Genomic DNA, 19,550 nt, shown 5'->3' on the forward strand with positions numbered 1-19,550 from the left:
GCGTAAAACTCGAGCAAGTTGAGCTAGATACGAATTCAGCTCGGATCGATCCATGAGAATTCACCAAACCCAGGGAATAACAACCATGGTACCGCATATTTCCCAGAGCAACCAGAATAATAATTCCTGGCGGGGCCCCTTTTGTACCCAACCTCACACCATTTCAAAACAACGCCATACTGTAGGCACAATGGAACCAAGGTTATGCTGCCGGTCTGCGACCATCCCTGGTATTTACAGGGCATCCATTTTTCTTTTGCCATTTGTTTGTGTGGAAAAGAATACACGTAAAGAAGAGTGATTGTGAATGGGTAAAAAAGACATGAGATTAATACCACCTGCAAGTTTTGGATAAAATACAAGGAGTCAGTTGCATATTGGTGAACATCGGATGAAATTCTACAGTAAACCTATGAAGTCATTCTGGAACTTCATCACTTGACAGCGTCTCAGCAGAAAAGGCGCGAACTCGATGGTAACTGGCCCACTAGTTATACCATGAGCACTTAGTAACACAAAATCATCACCCAATCTTTTTTCACTTGCCTCCTCGAAAAAAAACCTTTTCGTTGGTTTGGGTGTCTTCCAGTGGTTGGGAACCCCTGAATCTCCCCCCAGCCCATCTTTCTGCAAACCCCTGTTGGATTTCACCAAGCAGCTGGGTGTGGTGGGCACCGGGCAAATGACCCCTGTGCGCCGTCGGACCAATGAACAACGTGCAGACGCACTCCCGTCTCCTTGCCACCACCCACTTTGGAAGGAGGGAGGGAGGGAGGGAGGGACTACTGCTCAGGGAAGGAAGAAATTTACAACAACCCCTCTGCAGAGAGTAGTCGAGCAACTGACAGCAACAACGGCAATGACAGCTGACAGCCCAGCCAGAGAAATAAATGCTTACCTTATGAGGGGAAGGGGAAAAAAATCTCAAGGCTGATTTAAACACCAGGCCAACTACCCCTACCAGCAAAACATAACAGAATATGATGCTGGAATGGGTATGGAGCGTATCAAAAACGACAAAACACAAATCTAATCCGTAATATATTTTGCTCCTCCATACATGTACGACAATGTTGATCAGCCCTGGCATGCTGAACAACGCAGTCCCTTGCTGTCAGGGTCCCGACCAATGGAGCTTACCGATCTTGGGCTCCACCACGCGTGCTGCACCTCTGCTTGGTTCTTGTTCCTCACAGTGGTTCGAGATGCTGACACCCCCTGCTGGCCTAGGCTTGGGATTACCCTCATCGCCTCCACCGAGCCGGATTCCTGGTCCTCCCCGGTGTGCGCACTGCTTGACTGACCCATATTCTCTTTGCCCATGATAATATACAGTACATATCTCGCCCATCTCCCTCGCATGGCCCACCAGCCTCGAGAAACCGGAACCTTCTTGAATCGTTTTCTATGTATGCTCCTCCCCGTCCGATGTCGTCTGTCCTTAACAAAAGGTCCCCGTCATAATCCCCACTGGCTTTGAGGCTGGGGCCCTGGAGAAAGTCACTTGGTCATACAGAACCATAACACTCTCTTTACATACGAAAATATCTCCCTAAAAAAGTACATACCCGCCGTTGGGGCTTGTTCCTGATCATTCCTCTTTTGGACCTGACGACCGGCCTGGTGATCGAATCAGCTTGGGCAGTGCCCGCTGCTCTAAGGCCTCCAGTGTTATACAGCAAACCGCGGTCCGACTCTGTGCCACCCGAGAACGACTCCAGTTTCTACAAAGTTGACTGGTCCGAGTTGCCACCTACGCTTGCGACCAACAGCCAGGGATCTTTACCTGTTTAGGCCCTTCGAGCAGTCCAGCCGGGCTACACCAGAGGAACCAGCGAGACATATTTATATATCAGTACAAACGATCTCGAAAGTGACGGGCGCATTATACAACTAAGGTCGCCCCGTGGAGGAAACGTTGGGGCCTTGCCATTTTATCCTTCACATCACGAAAGAAGACAGGAGATCAAACTTTAATCACAATGGCATTCAACGGCTGCCCGAGGCCGTTTTTGAACGCGGCTAATTTCATGAACACTACTGGCTGTGAGTAGCGAAATCGGCTCTCAAGTTGGTGGCTCTTGTCTTGCTGATTATCCCCTTCCAGTCATCAACGGCAGGTTATGCTCGGAAATCGGCACAACTACTTGCTGCCTTCCATGCCCAATGACGGATTGGGTGTACCCCGAGAGCTTCAACGTTCTGGGCAGGGTATCAGAGATAGTAGCTGTTGTTTCGACTGCCGCCTGCATATTCCTGCTTCTCTCGTGGGCCTTCTTGCCCGTTGAAAAGACACACAGGCACTACCTCAGTATCTGCCTGACATTAGGTGTGGTGTTGATGAACGTAAGTGCTTGTCAATTCTCCCAATTCAGATATGTCTGTTCGAACTATGGGATCCTGACACAATAAACGACAGCTTGGCTTTGTGATTCCTCTAGCAGCGGATCCAGATCAATGCGCCGATGCCATCACGCCCCATGACATGAAGTCAAGTTCGACGTGCGCGGCCTCAGGCGCTTTCCTCATTTTCGGCGGTTGGCTTGGTGTCATGTGGATCTTTCTACGAGCGCTGTCACTTCATCTACAAATCTGCTGGGGCACCGTCGCCGGCAAAACCTTTATGTGGTTTGCTCATGCCGCCGGCTGGGGAATTCCCCTCCTGGGCATCACCCTCACCCTAGTGTTTAGCGGTGTCTCTTTTCGATTCGGTTCAACGTGTCACGTCAACCACGAGAACAGTTTGGCCATCCTGTGGATTCCACTGCTTGTGTTTGGTAGGTCGCCTTCGATTCCCCTTTCCATCATCGGCCCGTGTCTTCCTGTCTCAAACTGCTAACAAAAGCGCGTGTCTTGATTTCCAGCTGGCTTCACCATCGCAATTCAGTTTGGAACGTTTGGTTACTGTGTCAAGGTCTACCTCGCCTCGCTGGCCGACAACAGCTCCTCGACGGGGGGATCTGGCCTACCAACAACGGCCAACAGTGTCAAGTCCCTGTCTCCTCGTCAGACATACCGCAGAGTTCGCCGCGTTGTCGAGCTACAGTGGAGAGGCATCTTGATTGTCTTGATCATTGTTGCCGATGTAGTCTACTTTTCCATCGTTTTCGTCTTCCAGGACAGGACCGTCGAGAACATCCGGGAGAAACCCGAAACGGCGAAGGAATTCCTTACTTGCCTGTTCCTGAACCCGAACAACAGGGAAGAGTGCTTCGACGAGGCTAGCAAGCTTGTCATGAGCCAAGCCACTGCCTTCAGTGTGCTTTTACTCTTGGGCGTAAGTCAGCTTTACCACATCCTCGTCGCTCTGCTTCCAGGACACTTCTAATTATGATCCTCAACAGATGAACGGCTTTTGGCTTCTACTCCTCCTGGGCCGCTGGACCATGATGACTGCATGGTCAGACCTTTTCATGAGCATTTTGGGGCGCAGGAAGCCCGAGTTCGTCTCGGCAGACGCCCGGTTCGATATGATCAAGAACAACAGACGCTCGTACGAGATGCTATCCCGTGACACGGGCAAGAAACAAATGGACGACTCGGTATCACCATCGCCGGGGACTTCGATATCAATGTCGCCGCCGCCACCAGCCAAACAGCCGTCGGTGGGCGCGACTTATGATCGAAACAACAATATTAACAACAACAATGACGGCAGCACGCCGAGCGGCCGTCGGACCCCCGATTATCTGGGCCAGGCTGCGAGGTATCACGCGCCGATGCGCTCATTCTCATCCCCAAGACCTCCACCTACGCCGCAGAATGTGAGGTGGGATTCGAGCGAAATGTATGGCGGAAGGGATAATAATATCCCCAGGGACATGGGAGACGTGAGCCCAATTTCTATGAACAGAATCTGAGTTACATATAGTTCGGCTTGTTGATAAGAGGGATAGAAGACGGTTCTTTTTGTCTCTGGAAGGGAAAAAAAAAATTCAAAAATAGATGAAACTTAATGATAAAAAACAAGATTTAAAATTAATCTCTGACGAGTATTACGCACAGGCCCTCGATTGTTACTCGTGCGCATACGCAAACCTACTATGTAAGTCTGTATGATACTATCCAAGTTCTCATACATGTTACCGCATAAAATCAGCATAGTTTTAGCAGCCAAAAAGGTCATTTCAATACCCAAAAGCTCGGTAAGACTGGATTAGTTTGTGTCGCTCCACCTCTTGGAGAAAGCCAGGCTGAGGAAGGCGCTGGACAGTGAACCATGCTTACTCCACGCTCTTTTGACAACTTGGGCTTTTGATCTACCAACCATCATCCCTCTTGTTTTTATATCATTTTATCTTCATGTCATTCTAGACTAGTCTAGTCTAGTTCTAGTACATGAATTCCAAGTAAAAGACGACTGCCATTTTTGAGCACCTGCAATGGCTGGAAGATCTGGTGGCCGCTTGTGTGGAGGGAGACAACAAATCGAGGAGAGAAAAGGACCGAAAAAAAAGGTTGAGTGGGAGCGTCCTCCGAATGAGACAACAAAAAAGGAACGTGCGGCGTGAGTCCAGGCACAGAATAAGGAAAGCAGACCAAGAACCAGGACACAAAGTCAGTATACTGACAGTGAGATTCTACCCCAATGTCTGCAACAGCTTTGTCCAAGCCTCCACGACGGCTTCGGGACTTTGAAAGTAACCAATATCATTTTCACACTTTGTCCCCGGCTGAGGGAGCTCCCCCTCGCCAAAGTAGTCCCGCACAGCCTTCAAGGCACAAGTGGAAGGCTGAGTCAGCGATGCGTGGCCGCCACCCTCAATCTCGAGCAGCACGGCGTCGAAACCGGCCGTGACGTTGCGGGCCGAGACGATGGGCGTCACGGGGTCCAAAGTCTTGGACATGACGAGGGGCGGGATGGCCGTCTTGGCGTTGAAGTCGCCGAGATAGCGCTCGGCGGCTTCAAAGGGCCAGCGCGCGCAGATCATGCTGGCGGCGTCCATGGCATCGCCGCCTACCCAGCTCGATTCGCGAATGGGCTTCATCTTGGCCAGCACGCCGTCCAGAGACTCTTCGCGCTGCACCTTGTCGCTGCATCGGATGGCAAAGGTGGCGAAGGGCGACAGGTCGCCAAAGGTGGACGTCCAGCCGGTGACGAGCTCGGTCAGCGCTGCGGTGTCGAGGGGCGTCGTGAGGAGGACGTCGAGCCCGCGGGCAAGACTGGGCCAGAGGTCCGGGGCGTACATGCTCACGAACATGGCGTTCTTGAGTTGGCTGTAGTCGAATAGCGCGGCCGAGTCGGGGATTACAATGGGGTTGTATTTCACGTGCTCGAGGAGATCTCTGATTGCAACTTCGAGGTCTTGAACAGTCTGGTTTCTGCGATTTTCAGCAAGAGGACACTGATCTGCATTGGCGACACACTGAGAGAGGAACTCGCCAAAGGTGTCGTCCATGTCTTCCAGTTGGTCTTCGCTGCTGCAAAATTGGGGGGAATGCTATAAGTTAGCACTGTGACGGCCCGCAAACCCGACGAGAAGAGACTCAGAATAAACAAGGACTTACTACGAGTGCCACCACAGGTACGGGTTTATTACGCCGTCCAGCACTATTTTGTCCATCCGGTCCGGAAACATGGCTATCAAAGTAGCCCCCAGCAAAGTGCCATAGGACATACCCCAGTATCGAAGGAGCCCGTCCTCATCCAGGGCGTCAACGATCTGGATGATGTCTCGTGCGACAAAGGCAGTACCCAGGAACCTGCCGTTCTCTGCGTTCTTTTTGGCACAGGCCTCAGAGATCTGAAGGGATGTGGCCCATAGTCTGCCCGGGGCCACGTCGGACGAGTTTCCTGTATGGGAGAGCCTTTCATCGATTGAGAGCTTCCTGAGAACATCCTGAGGGTCTTCCTCGTCAAAGCAGTTGACAGGCAGCGTCTTTCCGGTGCCCCGAGGGTTGAAGCCGATGAGGTCATGTTGTCCACCAGTGGCACTTTGTCGCCATTCTTGGTCAGCTTGAAAGCCAGGTACATAGACAAGATGTGACTCGGTTGAGCCCTTGACAGCAGATGACGAGGTTCACAGAGATGAAATACAGACTGAAATTGACAAGAAAAAAGAAAAAAAAAGTTCACTAACGCCAGTAACACCGCAGCCGAGCCGTCAAGCCATTCGTTTCCAGGGTAGCCTGGGCCTCCGGGGTTGAACAGGATACTGCCCCTGGACACCCCTTTGGTTGCAGGAATCTTGATCAAATCCAGTTGCAGCATCTCTCTGGACTCCTTGCCCGTATAGTCTAGAGGCACGTCCAGGTTACCGCACACGGCGCCAGGGTTGGTGGTGTTGAACTCGGAAGAGCATGACCGCCAGGTGATGGCGCCTGCTCGCCTATGGACCACAGGGGTTGGGCTGGCGAATGCTGAGGAGACCAATACGGACAGCCCAATAAGGCCGGTTAAGGGATTGAACGAGGACATGATGGCTCGGGTCTGGAAGGAGAACGAAGTTTTGGCAGTCAAGTCGGCCAAGATGGCTAGCTGGTGACTTGTTCTGTGGTGTGCTTTGCCGTGCTATGAGCCATTCTCTTTTGGCAAGAGGCATTCAAGAGGTGCCATAGTCGGCGTCTTATATAGAGCAGCATCACTGGCGCTGTACATGTATATTTTTATTGCCAAGTTTGTTGTTGAGGGAAGGCTGTGGGCTCCAAGTCTTGGTACTGGAGCTATTTCACTCATTGTTGGTGATTGCTGCTCGGTACGCTAGAAAACGGAATACGCGTATTTGCATGCTGACGCGAAGAGAAAACGAGCACAGCCCAGGATGCCGACTATCAACTAGGCAAGGCAGAATCGTTTTATCTGTACAGTATGACATACCTGCTATAATCAAATGAGAAGGCTTTGTGAAATACTTGCATCTGATAGGGATTGTTGTTGCGACTAAACAAAGCAGGGTGGTGGTTAATGCTGGGTAGTGATTAACTCGCTGTTCTGGCTACCGTAATGTTTTTTTTTTTTTTTTTTTTGCCAATGTTACTACGTGAAAATTTCAATCAATCAAGTATACCGACCGAAATGGAATTTAGACCTCATCGCGCGCATGTTGGTGACATGGCATTCAATCAAATCGGGATCAACATTCTCGACTGTTCAATCGCTTGCTTTCTCTTTCAGTCCCTTCTGGAGGATTTTCGGCATTTGCCCCACTTCCAGTCAGTCCCACCCGTGCTTCCGATCGGGTGCTACTCCGTTTCCCCACGCGCAACTGGTTCAACCTCGCAGCAATCGGCATGGATCTTACCTAATTCAAGATTGACGTGACGTACCACACCCTTTCTCTTTCCCGCCCGCCTTTCGTAGCTTCGTAAGCTAAGTTACCTTAGCTGTACCTTACCTTACCTACCTAGGTATCTACCTACTGACCTTAGGTACCTCGATCCCGAGTCATCCGTTGACCACGAGGTCTGCAAAAAGAAACAAATCCCCAACGACGTCCCCTCATTGACATCAAACAACCGCTGCGACGGCCTCAATTGCTCGACGGATCATCCCCGTCAACTATATGGAGACGGGTCGAGTTGCGTTGGTTGTTGGGTGAAGAGCCTCGTGCTGGCGCTGGCCGCTGGGGGACGAATTTAGTTCAGAAGCGGATGCCGCCGATCGATCCGTGCCACACTTGCTTGTCGACTTGACCGACTGCCGACTGATTTTGCCTCTATACCATCCAAACTTGCGACGCAGCTTCAACAAGGAAGGGAGGGCGAAGAAGAAACAAAAGCAAAGAAGATAAGAAAACGCTCGAACTGCCAAGAATAAGCCCACCAACCTATCGATACCCACCACCTCTACATACCTACCTACCTTACCTACCTGTCTCCCTAGCTGAGCACGACAACAGACGAGAATCAACAACACCCAATACAAAACAAAACGAAAGGAAACCATGCTCCAGTTCCTCTTCATCGGTTTCCTCTTCGCCGGCGGCTACTTCCATTACATGTGGAAGGCCGAGGCGGCCATTGGTGTGCCCTGGGAACCAGACCTCGGATCCCGCCAGTTCGCTCAACGGCCACTGCTCCCGCCCATTGCAAACACCTTCATAGACACTTATGAGCTGCCCTTGTCTGCCAAAGGGCGTGACGTAGTCGACTCCAAAGGCCGCCGGTTCAAGCTCTCGTCGGTCAACTGGTACGGCGCCAGCGACGAGCTCTTCGTCCCCAGCGGCCTCGACATGCAACACCGCGACGTCATCGCCCAGACCATCCGCCGCATGGGCTTCAACTCGGTCCGCCTGCCCTACGCCGACGAGATGGTCATCGCCAACCCGCCCATACTCCCCCACCTCGTCTCGCAGAACCCGGACCTGATCGGCCGCCGCGCCCTCGACGTCTTTGAGGCCGTCGTCACGGCGCTCACCGACGCCGGCATCGCCGTCATCATCAACAACCACATCACCCACGCCACCTGGTGCTGCGGCGCCGACCCCTGCGACGCCGGCTGGGCCAACGATCATCTCGGCCCGCTGTGCCGCGTCTCCCAGACCGAGGACGACTGGATCGCCCACTGGGAGACGGTCATGTCCCGCTTCACCGAGAACCCGCGCGTCATCGGCGCCGATCTCCGCAACGAGGTCCGCGGCGTCTGGGGCACCATGACCTGGGACCGTTGGGCCACCGCCGCGGAGCGCTGCGCGAACCGTCTGCTCAAGATGAATAGCGACTGGCTCATGATCGTTGGCGGCACCGAGTCCGGCAACGACCTGCGCGGCGCCCGCGACCGCCCAGTCCGCCTTGACGTTGACGACCGGGTCGTCTACTCGGCCCACGTCTACGCCTGGTCTGGTTGGGGCTCGCGCGAGGGCCGCTACAGCAAGCGGCCCTACCCTTCCTTTGTCGCCTCGATGCGCGAGAACTGGGCCTACCTGGTCGAGGGCGACGTCGCCCCCGTCTGGGTCGGCGAGTTTGGCGCACCCGCGCACCCCAGCGTCGGCGACGCAAACTACTGGCAGAATCTGATGCGCTACCTCAAGGCCATCGACGCGGACTTTGGATACTGGGCCATCAACCCGCGTAAGCCCAAGGACGACGCAAAGGAGACGTACTCTTTGGTCGAGGATGACTGGGTCACTCCGATACTAGATTATAGGATGAAGGACATGACGGAATTGATGCGGGCGTAACTTTCTTTTTTGAATTCTCTTTTTGATTTTCCATATATCGCGTTGTATCATAGAACACGATTTATCAAGTGTCTCTTTTCTTGAATACGGAAAAAATATAGGTCAACATGTAGACAGGCGTTGGGTTTACGCAGTATATCCCGGCTAGTACTGGTGGTCGATCTGGCTCCGCAGCAGAAAGAAGTACTGAATCATATACACATGAATGGTATCCGGATGAGATTTACCCGTCAGAGTCTACAATCATCTTTCATTTCTTCTATTCTCTCTAGGCTATTAAAATCCTGCTCAGATGCCACCATTCTCCCATACATATATTATCCCTCAATCGTACAAGCCCTCATCATCGCCCCCTGATCCGTATCCCGATGCCACTGCTTTGCCCTTTCCCTTGTTAGCCTTCCCGTTGACGCCGTCTTGCCTATCTTCCTCCTCGCCGCCGGATGATGAAGCAATCGCCTTCCCTTTCCCTTTGCCCTTGCCTTTCACCGACGAGGCGCCAGACACCGTTCTCGCACCCAAGTCTTTTCTCTGCTGTTGCTGCTGCTGCTGCTTGTCTCTTCCACCCTCAAAGGTCGCCCTGACCCGCTCGTAGTGCGCCAGCTCGCCGGCACTCACACTGGGAATCATCTCTTCGTGCGCAGCCAGCAAGTCCTCCTCGGTCACCATGACATCGATGTCCTCAGGGGTTGCGAAGTGGTCAAAGAAGTAAGCCGTGGTGATCTCCTGCTGCCTCTCGGCGCTCATGGCCTTGATCTTGGCGTCCACATGTGACGCTTGCCTCGTGACTGCTTTGAGCATGGCATCGCTGCACAGCGCATAAAAATCGGCACCTGTATATGTGAATGGCAGCTTCTCCGCCACGGCCCGCAAGGATACTGAAGGGTGGAGTGTGAATCTAGATTGCAAGGTAATGTCAGTCAGCCAATCTATGTATACCTTGTAAAAAAAAAAGGGCCCAATAGAGCCCACATTGGGGTCGACTTACTTCCTGGTCAGCGCTTCCATAATTGTCAGCTGCTTTTCGTGAGTATCCGACACGCCCAAGTACAGCAGCTTGTCGAATCGTCCAGGTCGAAGGAGTGCTTGGTCCAGCAAATCAGGTCTGTTGGTGGCACCAATCACAAATACACCACCCCCGCTGTCGTCGCCAGAAGACATGCCATCCAGCTCGGCAAGCAGCTGAGAGACGATGCGGTCCATGACACCGCCACTGTCGCCCTGGTTTCCACGCTTGGGCGCGACCGAGTCGAGCTCGTCAAAGAAGACCACACAAGGCCTCGCATCACGCGCCCGCTGGAAGACACGGCGCACGTTGGCCTCGGACTCTCCGATATACATATTAAGAAGCTCAGGTCCTTTGACACTGAAAAAGTTGAGACTGTACTCGGTGGCGATGGCCTTGGCCAGCAGTGTTTTGCCTGTTCCGGGCGGACCGTAAAAGAGTATTCCTGACCGCTTCTTCATGCCCTTGGCGAACAGCTCTGGCCGTTCGAGTGGGAGCTGGATCGTCTCCATCACTGCGTCCTTTACATTTCCTAAGCCACCTACGTCGTCCCAAGTCACGCTGGGAATCTTGGGTGCACCGATGGCATCGGCAAAGTTCTTGCGCGCTGCTTCGACGGCCGTGTCCAGGTCACCCTTGGTCAGACCTCTCACAGCCGTGCCGCCCGCAACCTGCACATCCCGGAGTGTCACAGCCGGCTGGTTTCCTTGTCTGCTCTGGCTCGCCTTCTCTGCCAGAGACTCAAGCCGGGAGCGCTGAGCGACAATGGCACGGTCGATTACATCAACCAGATCTCCGGCTACCAAAGCAGCGGTCTTGAGGGCTACACCGCCGAGGTCAACGCCCGGATCCAGGTTTATGCCGCGCTGGTCTACGATCGAACGAAGGATGCCCTCACGTTCGCCTTCGTCGGGAGCCGTCATCTCAAGCTCGTGCGTGAAGAGACCACGCACACCATCAGGTATCTTGTCAGGCTCTGTCGTAGTGGCAATTAGGACTCTGGCATCTGAGAGGATGCTCCTCAAGGAGGTTGCCATTCGGTCTGCAGTGAGAGCCTCGATGTGCCGTATCAGCAGCGCGCAGAATTCCGGCCCGCAGCTCAATGCCCGTTCGGCCCGAGCTTTCAGAGTACCGTCAGTCTTGACATCGCTGCCACCGCCTCCTCCCTCATTGAGAATGTCGTAAGCATTAATTGTAAATGTGTGCAGCCCGATATCGCGGCATGTGTCGGTAGCCAGCGTAGCTTTTCCGATATTACGCTGGGTCGAAACTAGTAAGATGGCAACAGCTGGTGCTTTGAGATGTATAGCCCTCTTGCTGGTTGCCGCAGCGAGCAGGCTGCGCATACGTCTGCGAAGTGCAGAGATGTGTTTCGGAGCCGGTTCACAAATTGCGACGGGCAAAGAGTCCGATCCAGGATTCGGCGGAGTGACCAGACCCAGATAGTAGGGCCAGTTGCTGTCCTTAACGCCAGGAACCCGCCCATTGACCATACCCGAGGACTCAAAGTGTGCCATCGTCGTTTCGACACAGGCTGCAGAGCCCCAAAGGTCTTCATCCTGGTCAGCGGCGTCCTGTTTTTGTGTCTGAACATGAGACACCTTGAACCAAGCCACTTCATCGTACTTTAGTCCCCGTCGGCTGGCCGCTGTTCCGCTGTTGGAGCTTTCAGCCAGGGACAAGATGTTGTCTATGGCAGAGCCTTCGCCGTTTGAAGTTTCCCTCATTGTACGACCAAGCTGAGTGTCTATAGGCACTGCTATCAAGTCACCAGCCTTTATGACACGGAGCTTTTTCTCAAAGTGCCACTTGAGCCCGGCGATCACAGCAACCTCGACATCTTTCGAAGACGTCAGCGGAGTGCGCACCTGTTGGACAACAACTCCCCGCGCGTACGGCGGTTGCACGATGGCTGTCGCTTGCGACTGTGGCCCGTTTCCGTGGTGTGGTATTGTTCGTTTGAGTGGCAACAAGCGTAAATGCGATGGAAGATCAAGATTCGCCAGTAGTATAGGAGATGCATACGCCAGAGGACCAGACGACTTCTGCACTTGCGACTCGAAGAAGGACAAACTGCGGCCGCGGTGCTTGGAGCTAGGTATCCGGCTGACTGGTCGGTTGGAATATCCTTCTGGCAGCCCGAAAACCCTTGCAGGTCTCCAGACTGGTTCCTGGGCGTCTGGTTCTCCAAAACTGCCCAGAGCAAAGGGACCAAACCCATTCGCAGGAGGGGCCGCCGAAGCCTCCACACGGACCCAGTCACCAGAGAAACAGCCAATTCTCGACAGGTGGCTAACGTCCACGTAGATATGAGCTTCATCATCGTCCTCGGCCGACGGCTTGGGGTGGAGTAGCTCGGGAGGTATAGGTTTCACGAGCCCTTGGGCCTTGAACAAGCGACCACGGGGCCGATCTGGGCGCGCAGTAGTGGCCGTGAAAGACGAAAAGACAGACCCAGGAGTGGCCATCCCGTTGGTCTTCCTCCCACGACCAATAGTCATCGGCGTACCAGCCTGCGCAGTGGAGATTCCACTAGCATTGCTGGGAAGCATTGGCGTTTGTAAAGATATCATATCGTCAAGAGAGTCGTCTGACAGGTCGTCAATGTCACCCGAGGACAGCTCTGTCTCGGATGCACTAGTGGCAGCGCTCTCGTCCGCAGTCTCACTGGCCTCTGTCTTGTAACGCTCCTCGGCTGCCGAAAAGAATGCGTCGTTTGCTGTATCCTCATCGGCCTCGGCCACACCGTCAAGCATCCGGCTAGACTGGCGGGAACCTCTGTCACGGTTCCCTTTTAGAGGAGAGCGGCCAGAAGAGACTATGATCTTGGTGTTGGGCGACAGGATGCCCTGCGCAACGGGCTCGCAGAGGGTGACCTTCCCTGGGTTCGGGGGAACATGGGTAATGGGGTGCGGTGGCAAAGGCAAGGGGAACAGATCCCCGGAATGTACAACCCTTAGCGTACCCAATGCAGCTCTGACGGCTGCAGCAAGCTTTTGCTCCGGCGAGGGTGGTGTAGCAGATCCCTTGCCGATGGGGTGCTCCCTATGAAAGACACCTTCTCCATGTTCCAAGCGCTTTGCCAGCTCGCCGTCGAGGCTGACGAATACGGTGTCGAGCGATAGAGCGAGTGCGTCGAGCACCAGTATATCGATGCCGCTTCTGCTGTGGCTTGACAGCTTCGAGGGTGCGACACGCTGTAGGCTGGTTGCGAATGTTTGCAGGGCAAGGGCTGAAGCTGAGGGTGAGAATTGGACGGTAGAGTGTGACAGGGCAGTCGACCTTGTTACAGCGACGATGGTCCAGTCGATGGATTCGGGGGTAGCGCCAGGAATCCAGGGGGATATGGCAACATAGTAGACATCGTCTGCACGTCGGTGTCAGTCGGTGAGAAGAGACACGGCGGGAGAGAGGTCGGACTGAATGGGACGGTCATAGTCTGAGTCGAATCTCACTCACCTTCGTGCACTTCATCCGGGGAAAGGTGGGGGAAGAGGTCGGCAAACAAGTCTTCGGACAAAATGCCTACATCTCTGCGGACATGGTCGTCAAGAGCAAGACGTGCCGAGATGGGCAGCTTGTCCTGGCGCCGCCTCCGCCTTCTCTTCCGGGTTTGCGCCGGGTCCATGGTGAGCGACGTGCTTTTGGGTGTCAGAGGTGTTGTGTTGCTGCAATCAGGGTTCGGTATGCGATAATTTGATGGCGCGGCGCAGTTCGGCAGCCGGCGGGCGATTGTTGGACTGGCTTGACTATTCTAGCACCCCGAAACCTTCACGGGGAGCATCGTCATTCGATGCGAAATGTCGGTATCGTCACCAAACCAAAGCACACGCCGGGTTGGGTTGTATTGTTGGAAGTTTGTGTGAATTGAAGTGTGTCCGGACCTGACCCCCCGGCTTCTTGTTAATTTGGAGCTTCTCTTCGAGTGCAATTCCCCAATTTGGCGCGGCACAACGCATCGTCAGGGATGAGCTCCGATGACTTGGGCCTCGGCACAAGGCGCGACTCTAAGCCGAGTGGGGGAGCCGTGCCCCGTGCGATACGCACCGATATTTAACTGCCTACTGTACCCAACTACAAAAGCTCTTCTGCCTCTAGCGCGCGCTCCGCACCCGACTGCAACTTGGCGTTCATTCGTTTTTCAACGCACTGAAGCGCCGAACTTCAAGAACCCCCCTCACGTGAACTGATATGGGATTTGTTTTATTATTCTGCACTATCCAATTCTAAAGGGGCATCGACCAGAAAGTTGGTATAATTGGTTGTTAAAGAGATTGGTGATTGGAATAAGCTATCCGTAATTTAACTTGAAGCGTGCATGCAATCAACCTCTTTAACTTGCCGGTTGCCTAAACTCAATGCTTGGACTCTTTGTTGTGTATTCAAAGCCAACCAGATATTTTCCAATCGAAGGTAGCTTACCTACCTACCTACCTAGGTAGGTACCTAACCTACCTACTTAGAGGTTGCTTGGTAGGTGGGTATGTACCTGCCCGATTGGAGGCTGTCAGTTCAGACGACACCCACGTTACTGCACGACACGGCGTTGGAGATGGGATCGTATTACTCCTAGCACCCAAGCTAAGGTAGTCTGCCGGCGGACGGTGATTTAACATCAGGCCGCGGTCTTACCAGTCGAGGCTTGAGACTGACTGACTGACTGTCTCTGACCTCATCCAAGTTTGAATAGTATTGCTTGTCTTTGGTCCCTTTCTTTTTCTTCCCACTTTTTATGTTGTTTTATAATAATTATCCTGCGTTTTTTTTTGTCCACTTCTCTATTTCCACTAGGCATTCACACAACGGATTGACAGATAGATGCATGGTCTCGATCCTGCCAGGTCAATCGTTGCTCGCGGCTCACCACCTACAAAAACGGTCTCAGCTTTCCCCAAGATCCGCATGCATGCAGCATGACGCAGACGTGACCCCCCGAGGGGCGCCCTCTACTCGTCGCCGACTCGAAAGTCTCAGCGTGGCGGGCTGCGATGGGTCCGCATGACAGTGGAGTTATTGCAAACTGCCGGCTACTTTTATTGTATAGTAGAGATGAAGAAGTGCATCGTGGGTGGTCATGCATTTCCGGCACCGTCAAGAAAAAGGGAACTGCACCCGCCGGTCCAATTGGATTGGATCGGGTTATACGAAAGCTTGATGGATACGCGATTCAATCCATCAATCAAAGAATCGCCTAACAGCCAGGCGTTATACCCGCAATGAGGCTGATGAACTGTTCCAGTTTCTAAATAAAAGAACGACGACGGTTGTCTCTGGTGGCTAGATCCTGTCTTTTGTTCCTTGCTAATGTTCATTGCTTTTGTTTCACTTTTCCTCATGACGTCTGCGCCATCGAAAAGAAAACTTGATTAGCGCCGATTACCGCAGGACCCCTTCCCGCTAGTGTAATTTCCAGGCATCATACAATACCCGCCCTTGCTGGGGTGCACCGCCCCTTTCTACTCGAAATTGTCGAATTAAGGCGAACCTCTCTGCCTTTGAACAAAAACATCAATACCCAAGTCATCTTTAATTCCATGAGCCAGTCCAGCGTGTCTCCTTCCTTCTCTCTCTTCAGCTTTACGGCGGTATTTTTCTTAAAATTCTTTATTCTATATTTTGTTTTTCTTCTTTTGTCCGCAAACAAAAAGGAAGGAATCCACGAATCGGCGACTTCAAATGTCCAAGGCCTAGAATTAGTCTAGGTCTAGTCTGTCAAAGCGCTCAGTCTTTATTTGAACAAACACAGGAGGCATCGACAGCAAGCATTACACCACACGGTCTTGTTCAGAAGTTCAGAAAGAAACCGCGGGTTGTGTGGGCGGAGTTGCCGCTTTCAGGGGCCCGTGACGTGACGGCAGCATGGTCGCCAACACCGACGTCATCGCGCCCGAGGGTAGCACAAATCAGCAACACAATCACGGTGGAGAGTCTGAAAAACCACCATCTGCGCGTGCAATCTCGGACGGCAGGCTCCCAGATGGCGCCAGCGAATTTGCAAAACAGTCAGAGAAGCTCTCGCTTCAAAAGTCTGGCGGCAGTGTAAAAGACGACAATCCTGCCGTAGAGGCCCGCTTCGTTTCTCCACAGGATACCGTCCTTGTCACCTCCAACGGCGATAGGTTACCCGGTGTGCCACTGGAGGAGGCTCACAGATTGAACGAACTCAACCAAGGATTGAATGGGGGGAAGAAGGCCGATGCCAGCGGTTCGGTCGCCGACAATTCTGCTGGAGAGAAGGCGGCATCAGGAGCAGGGCCAGATGCGTCCCCTAACGAGAAGGGAGAGGTGGCTGTACCCCTTGATGAGCGGAGCGCCAACACGAAAAACGCCAAGTCGATACAGGAGTCGACTCAAGGCAACCTGACCAAGTCAATGCCGCCATCGCACACGAACCCGCTGTTCCCGCCGTTGCCGCTCTATGGTCCTCCGAGTCTGATGCGTAACTTGCAATGCACGACATTCCGCGTTTCGTCCTTTTTCCTCTCGCTTGGCTTCCTAGGCGTCATTGTTCTGGGCTCCCTGTTCACCAGCATACCGCCGTTTTGCAGCCGCGCCTTCAAGTACATGTTACTCAAGAACCCGGACGCAGAACGCCCATTCTACGAGGAAGAGAAGCGCCGTGCGTCCGTACGGAAGGAGCTCGAGCGTAGGTGGAGGCGGCGCGGGTCCCCTGACAGGACGCCTCAGGACGCCGAGAATCGGGACGGTGATGGCTACATCCCCACAGAGGGTGGTCCGGATCCCATCAAGTGCGATGTTGGCTACTACGCCCGTCGTGTCGGGCTCGATGTAGAAGAGTTTGAGGTTCAGACCGAGGACGGCTTCATCATTGACCTTTGGCATGTCTACGATCCGCGGGAGTATGAAGAACTCGAACCCAAGCAACGGAAAGAACGAGGCCCCGAAGTTTTCACCGGCGCCAAGAGAAAGCTGAGGAACCCCGACGGACCGAAGAGGTTCCCGGTGCTTTTGATGCACGGCCTACTACAAAGCGCCGGTGCTTATTGTGTGAATGATGATGATTCTTTGGCCTTTGTAAGTACTATATGAGCCCTATCCACGCCTTATCGTCCTACTCACCCTTGGCGTAGATGAAGGGCTCCTCGGCTGACCAGCATCTCCTATACAGTACCTGTGCAAATCCGGCTACGACGTCTGGCTTGGGAACAACCGCTGCGGCTTCAAACCAAAACACACCCTCCTCAAATACTCCGACCCTCGGATGTGGTGCTGGAATATCCGACAGATGGGCGTATTTGACCTCACTGCACTCACGTCTAGGGTACAGTTCGAGACTGGTTTCGAAAAGATCGGTCTGGTATGCCACTCCCAAGGCACCACGCAGACTTTTGTCGCCCTGGCCAAAGAGCAACGACCCGACCTCGGTGAGAAACTGAGCGTCTTCTGTGCCCTGGCGCCGGCGGCTTATGCTGGCCCGTTGATCGGCAAGATGTACTTCAAGTTCATGCGCATCATCACCCCGTCCATGTTCCGCCTGATGTTTGGCATCCACGCCTTCATCCCCTTCATGATGACCATGCACAGCGTCATCAACCCGCGAATCTACGGCAAGCTGGGCTACAAGGTCTTTTCGTTCCTGTTCAACTGGACCGACACGCGTTGGGATCGCGGCCTCCGAGACCGCTTCTTCCAGTTCGCCCCCGTCTACGTCTCAGCCGAATCGATGCGGTGGTGGCTCGGACGCGAGTGTTTCGCAAACCATAAGTGCATCCTGGCGACCAAGGAGGAGTGGAAAGCCGAGGAGGAGGAGGACAAACACAACGAAGAGACGGATGCCCAACAGCAACAGGCATCCACGGGTCCGGGCGAAGATCCTCCGCAGCGCTGGCCCAGCAACCTCCTTCTCGACCCGGAGAATGTCGATCCGAAAAACATCCACAGCCCGAGCCCGAGCCCTAGCCCCGACCCGGAGGCCGGCACCGACGAGCACCACCAGACCATGCAGCAGCGCCGACGCCCGCTTGGCGCCACGGCGTGGTACAACAAGCAGGCCCCACCATTCGCGTTCTGGGTCTGCGGCCGGGACGACCTCGTCGACGGGCGCAAGCTCCTCCGCCGCTTCGAGCGTGGCCGTGAGCCGCACGTGAACGTTGTCCACAGCAGGGTCCTCGACGAGTACGAGCACCTGGACGTCATCTGGGCCATGGACGCCCCCGATAGGGTCTTCAGCGAGGTCAGGGAGGTGCTCTGGAAGACTTGCAACGTGCGTGACCGGTGCAGGGTCCCCAAGGGGTGTGAGGAAGTCGCGCCGTGGTCGCCCGCTGGCGAGGCCAGGGGCGTGGACCAGCCCAGCTATGGAGGTGGTCAGGGTGAGGATAACGAGTTTTCCGGCAGTAGCAGCGAAGATCTGTCCGCGTGAGACGGTCGTTCATGAAAGGTGTATCAATTAGCGCTATTCTTTCTCACACTTACGGCGTCCTGGCTTGCTCTTTTTCCATGTTGCTTTTTGTTTCCATCTTGTCCTTATCATTTATTTTCATTATAATTTTAGGCTCAGGTCCGGGGGTGCTTTGCAGGCGTCTGGTCAGTTTAGGACTCGGGGCAGCACGCTTATGCGTTTTTGGTTAAGGCAAGTATAAAATAGTAAAAAAGAAATGTGTACGGATAGTACTAATACACCGAGTGATATTACAACTGTATCGCGCCGGTGATAAATCTCGGAACCTCAGTTTATCCCTTTTTTTCCTAGCAGAAATATCGAAAAGAAGCTCCGAATAAGCGGAACTTGAGAAGCAATGGTAGTTCGTGAGAAGAAATCAGACTGACAAGAAGAAGCAAGTAGTCAAATTCATGGGTAAGGTTGATCTTCCGTGGGCTAGGCCCAGACCCAGGTTGTCCCCTCGCGGGTGTTTGTGGGCCCAAATGTCTCGCGTGCTAGAGGCATTCAAATATGTACTGTACATTCGGCGCAGCTGCTTCGACTGAGGCGAGAACAAAGCGTTACGACTAGGACTAGATAGTTCTAGACCCTAGACTAGTTCTAGATAAAGCCAGCCAGCACATTGCGAACTGCCAGTGTACAATGCAATCGTGCAGCTGCCCGAAAGCGTGGAACGAACCGTCGGTTACATGCGTCTCTAGTCAGACCCACTAAAACGTAGGTAGTACAGATTCTTGCACGCACAGCCGCGATTGCGCGTTCCACTATCTCACCCAAGGTTCATGGACACATTTTGCTGTAGAAAAGTTGATCATCGTATTGTCATAAGCGAACGCAAGCTCCTGACGGGTGTCGCCGTCGGGCAGTTAATTATCGGGAGAGACTATGTGACTCTGATCCCGTATCAAAGATGTTACAATACAAGACTGTAAAGACCATAATGTGCCACCTGAGCTCACTGGGGAGAACCCCCGCGACTCATGTTTTGTACTGAATTATGCCATGCCCGCAACACCCTGCGCCG

General features: G+C 53.6%; 6 protein-coding genes across 6 annotated transcripts; 3 read left to right on the forward strand and 3 right to left on the reverse strand.

The window, feature by feature from the left end:
* Positions 1-935: 935 nt before the first annotated feature.
* On the reverse strand, positions 936-1,323 carry MGG_17434 (uncharacterized protein; the record flags this gene model as incomplete). Its single annotated transcript, XM_003718475.1, has 2 exons — positions 936-986; positions 1,141-1,323. 2 exons carry the CDS (start codon positions 1,321-1,323, stop codon positions 936-938), a joined length of 234 nt encoding a protein of 77 aa, XP_003718523.1.
* A 27-nt stretch (positions 1,324-1,350) lies between these two features.
* Positions 1,351-4,070, forward strand: MGG_00532 (uncharacterized protein). The gene is made up of 5 exons (XM_003718476.1): positions 1,351-2,046; positions 2,108-2,346; positions 2,420-2,777; positions 2,865-3,277; positions 3,345-4,070. Exons 1-5 carry the CDS (start codon positions 1,983-1,985, stop codon positions 3,858-3,860), a joined length of 1,590 nt encoding a protein of 529 aa, XP_003718524.1. The 5' UTR covers positions 1,351-1,982; the 3' UTR covers positions 3,861-4,070.
* A 21-nt stretch (positions 4,071-4,091) lies between these two features.
* Positions 4,092-7,058, reverse strand: MGG_00531 (uncharacterized protein). Its single transcript, XM_003718477.1, has 3 exons — positions 6,081-7,058; positions 5,509-5,934; positions 4,092-5,421 (listed from the first exon to the last, which is right to left on the reverse strand). Exons 1-3 carry the CDS (start codon positions 6,416-6,418, stop codon positions 4,581-4,583), a joined length of 1,605 nt encoding a protein of 534 aa, XP_003718525.1. The 5' UTR covers positions 6,419-7,058; the 3' UTR covers positions 4,092-4,580.
* Positions 7,059-7,260: 202 nt separating this feature from the next.
* On the forward strand, positions 7,261-9,469 carry MGG_00530 (endoglucanase E1). The gene has a single exon (XM_003718478.1). It carries the CDS (start codon positions 7,884-7,886, stop codon positions 9,117-9,119), a length of 1,236 nt encoding a protein of 411 aa, XP_003718526.1. The 5' UTR covers positions 7,261-7,883; the 3' UTR covers positions 9,120-9,469.
* On the reverse strand, positions 9,350-14,110 carry MGG_00529 (peroxisomal biogenesis factor 6). The gene is made up of 3 exons (XM_003718479.1): positions 13,585-14,110; positions 10,108-13,492; positions 9,350-10,017 (listed from the first exon to the last, which is right to left on the reverse strand). Exons 1-3 carry the CDS (start codon positions 13,751-13,753, stop codon positions 9,444-9,446), a joined length of 4,128 nt encoding a protein of 1,375 aa, XP_003718527.1. The 5' UTR covers positions 13,754-14,110; the 3' UTR covers positions 9,350-9,443.
* Positions 14,111-15,547: 1,437 nt separating this feature from the next.
* On the forward strand, positions 15,548-18,859 carry MGG_00528 (sterol esterase 2). The gene is made up of 2 exons (XM_003718480.1): positions 15,548-17,160; positions 17,255-18,859. The coding sequence occupies exons 1-2, from the start codon at positions 15,985-15,987 to the stop codon at positions 18,503-18,505; spliced, it is 2,427 nt and encodes an 808-aa protein (XP_003718528.1). The 5' UTR covers positions 15,548-15,984; the 3' UTR covers positions 18,506-18,859.
* The last annotated feature ends 691 nt before the right edge of the window (positions 18,860-19,550 follow it).

Source organism: Pyricularia oryzae, chromosome 5, assembly GCF_000002495.2.
Source record: "Pyricularia oryzae 70-15 chromosome 5, whole genome shotgun sequence".
In the NCBI taxonomy this organism is placed as follows: Eukaryota; Fungi; Ascomycota; class Sordariomycetes; order Magnaporthales; family Pyriculariaceae; genus Pyricularia; species Pyricularia oryzae.

Bases quoted from the DNA above. Each gene is read 5' to 3' on its own strand.
- MGG_00530 (XM_003718478.1), top strand. From the start codon at position 7,884: ATGCTCCAGTTCCTCTTCATCGGTTTCCTCTTCGCCGGCGGCTACTTC.
- MGG_00532 (XM_003718476.1), top strand. From the start codon at position 1,983: ATGGCATTCAACGGCTGCCCGAGGCCGTTTTTGAACGCGGCTAATTTC. The intron at 2,047-2,107 runs GTGAGTAGCGAA...ATCCCCTTCCAG, and splicing joins TTTCATGAACACTACTGGCT to TCATCAACGGCAGGTTATGC. The intron at 3,278-3,344 runs GTAAGTCAGCTT...GATCCTCAACAG, and splicing joins GTGTGCTTTTACTCTTGGGC to ATGAACGGCTTTTGGCTTCT.
- MGG_00528 (XM_003718480.1), top strand. From the start codon at position 15,985: ATGGTCGCCAACACCGACGTCATCGCGCCCGAGGGTAGCACAAATCAG. The intron at 17,161-17,254 runs GTAAGTACTATA...TCTCCTATACAG, and splicing joins ATGATGATTCTTTGGCCTTT to TACCTGTGCAAATCCGGCTA.
- MGG_00531 (XM_003718477.1), bottom strand. From the start codon at position 6,418: ATGTCCTCGTTCAATCCCTTAACCGGCCTTATTGGGCTGTCCGTATTG. The intron at 5,935-6,080 runs GTTAGTGAACTT...ATGGCGACAAAG, and splicing joins TCGGCTGCGGTGTTACTGGC to TGCCACTGGTGGACAACATG. The intron at 5,422-5,508 runs GTAAGTCCTTGT...CCAATTTTGCAG, and splicing joins TACCTGTGGTGGCACTCGTA to CAGCGAAGACCAACTGGAAG.
- MGG_00529 (XM_003718479.1), bottom strand. From the start codon at position 13,753: ATGGACCCGGCGCAAACCCGGAAGAGAAGGCGGAGGCGGCGCCAGGAC. The intron at 13,493-13,584 runs GTGAGTGAGATT...ACCGACGTGCAG, and splicing joins CCCGGATGAAGTGCACGAAG to ACGATGTCTACTATGTTGCC. The intron at 10,018-10,107 runs GTAAGTCGACCC...CTTGCAATCTAG, and splicing joins ATGGAAGCGCTGACCAGGAA to ATTCACACTCCACCCTTCAG.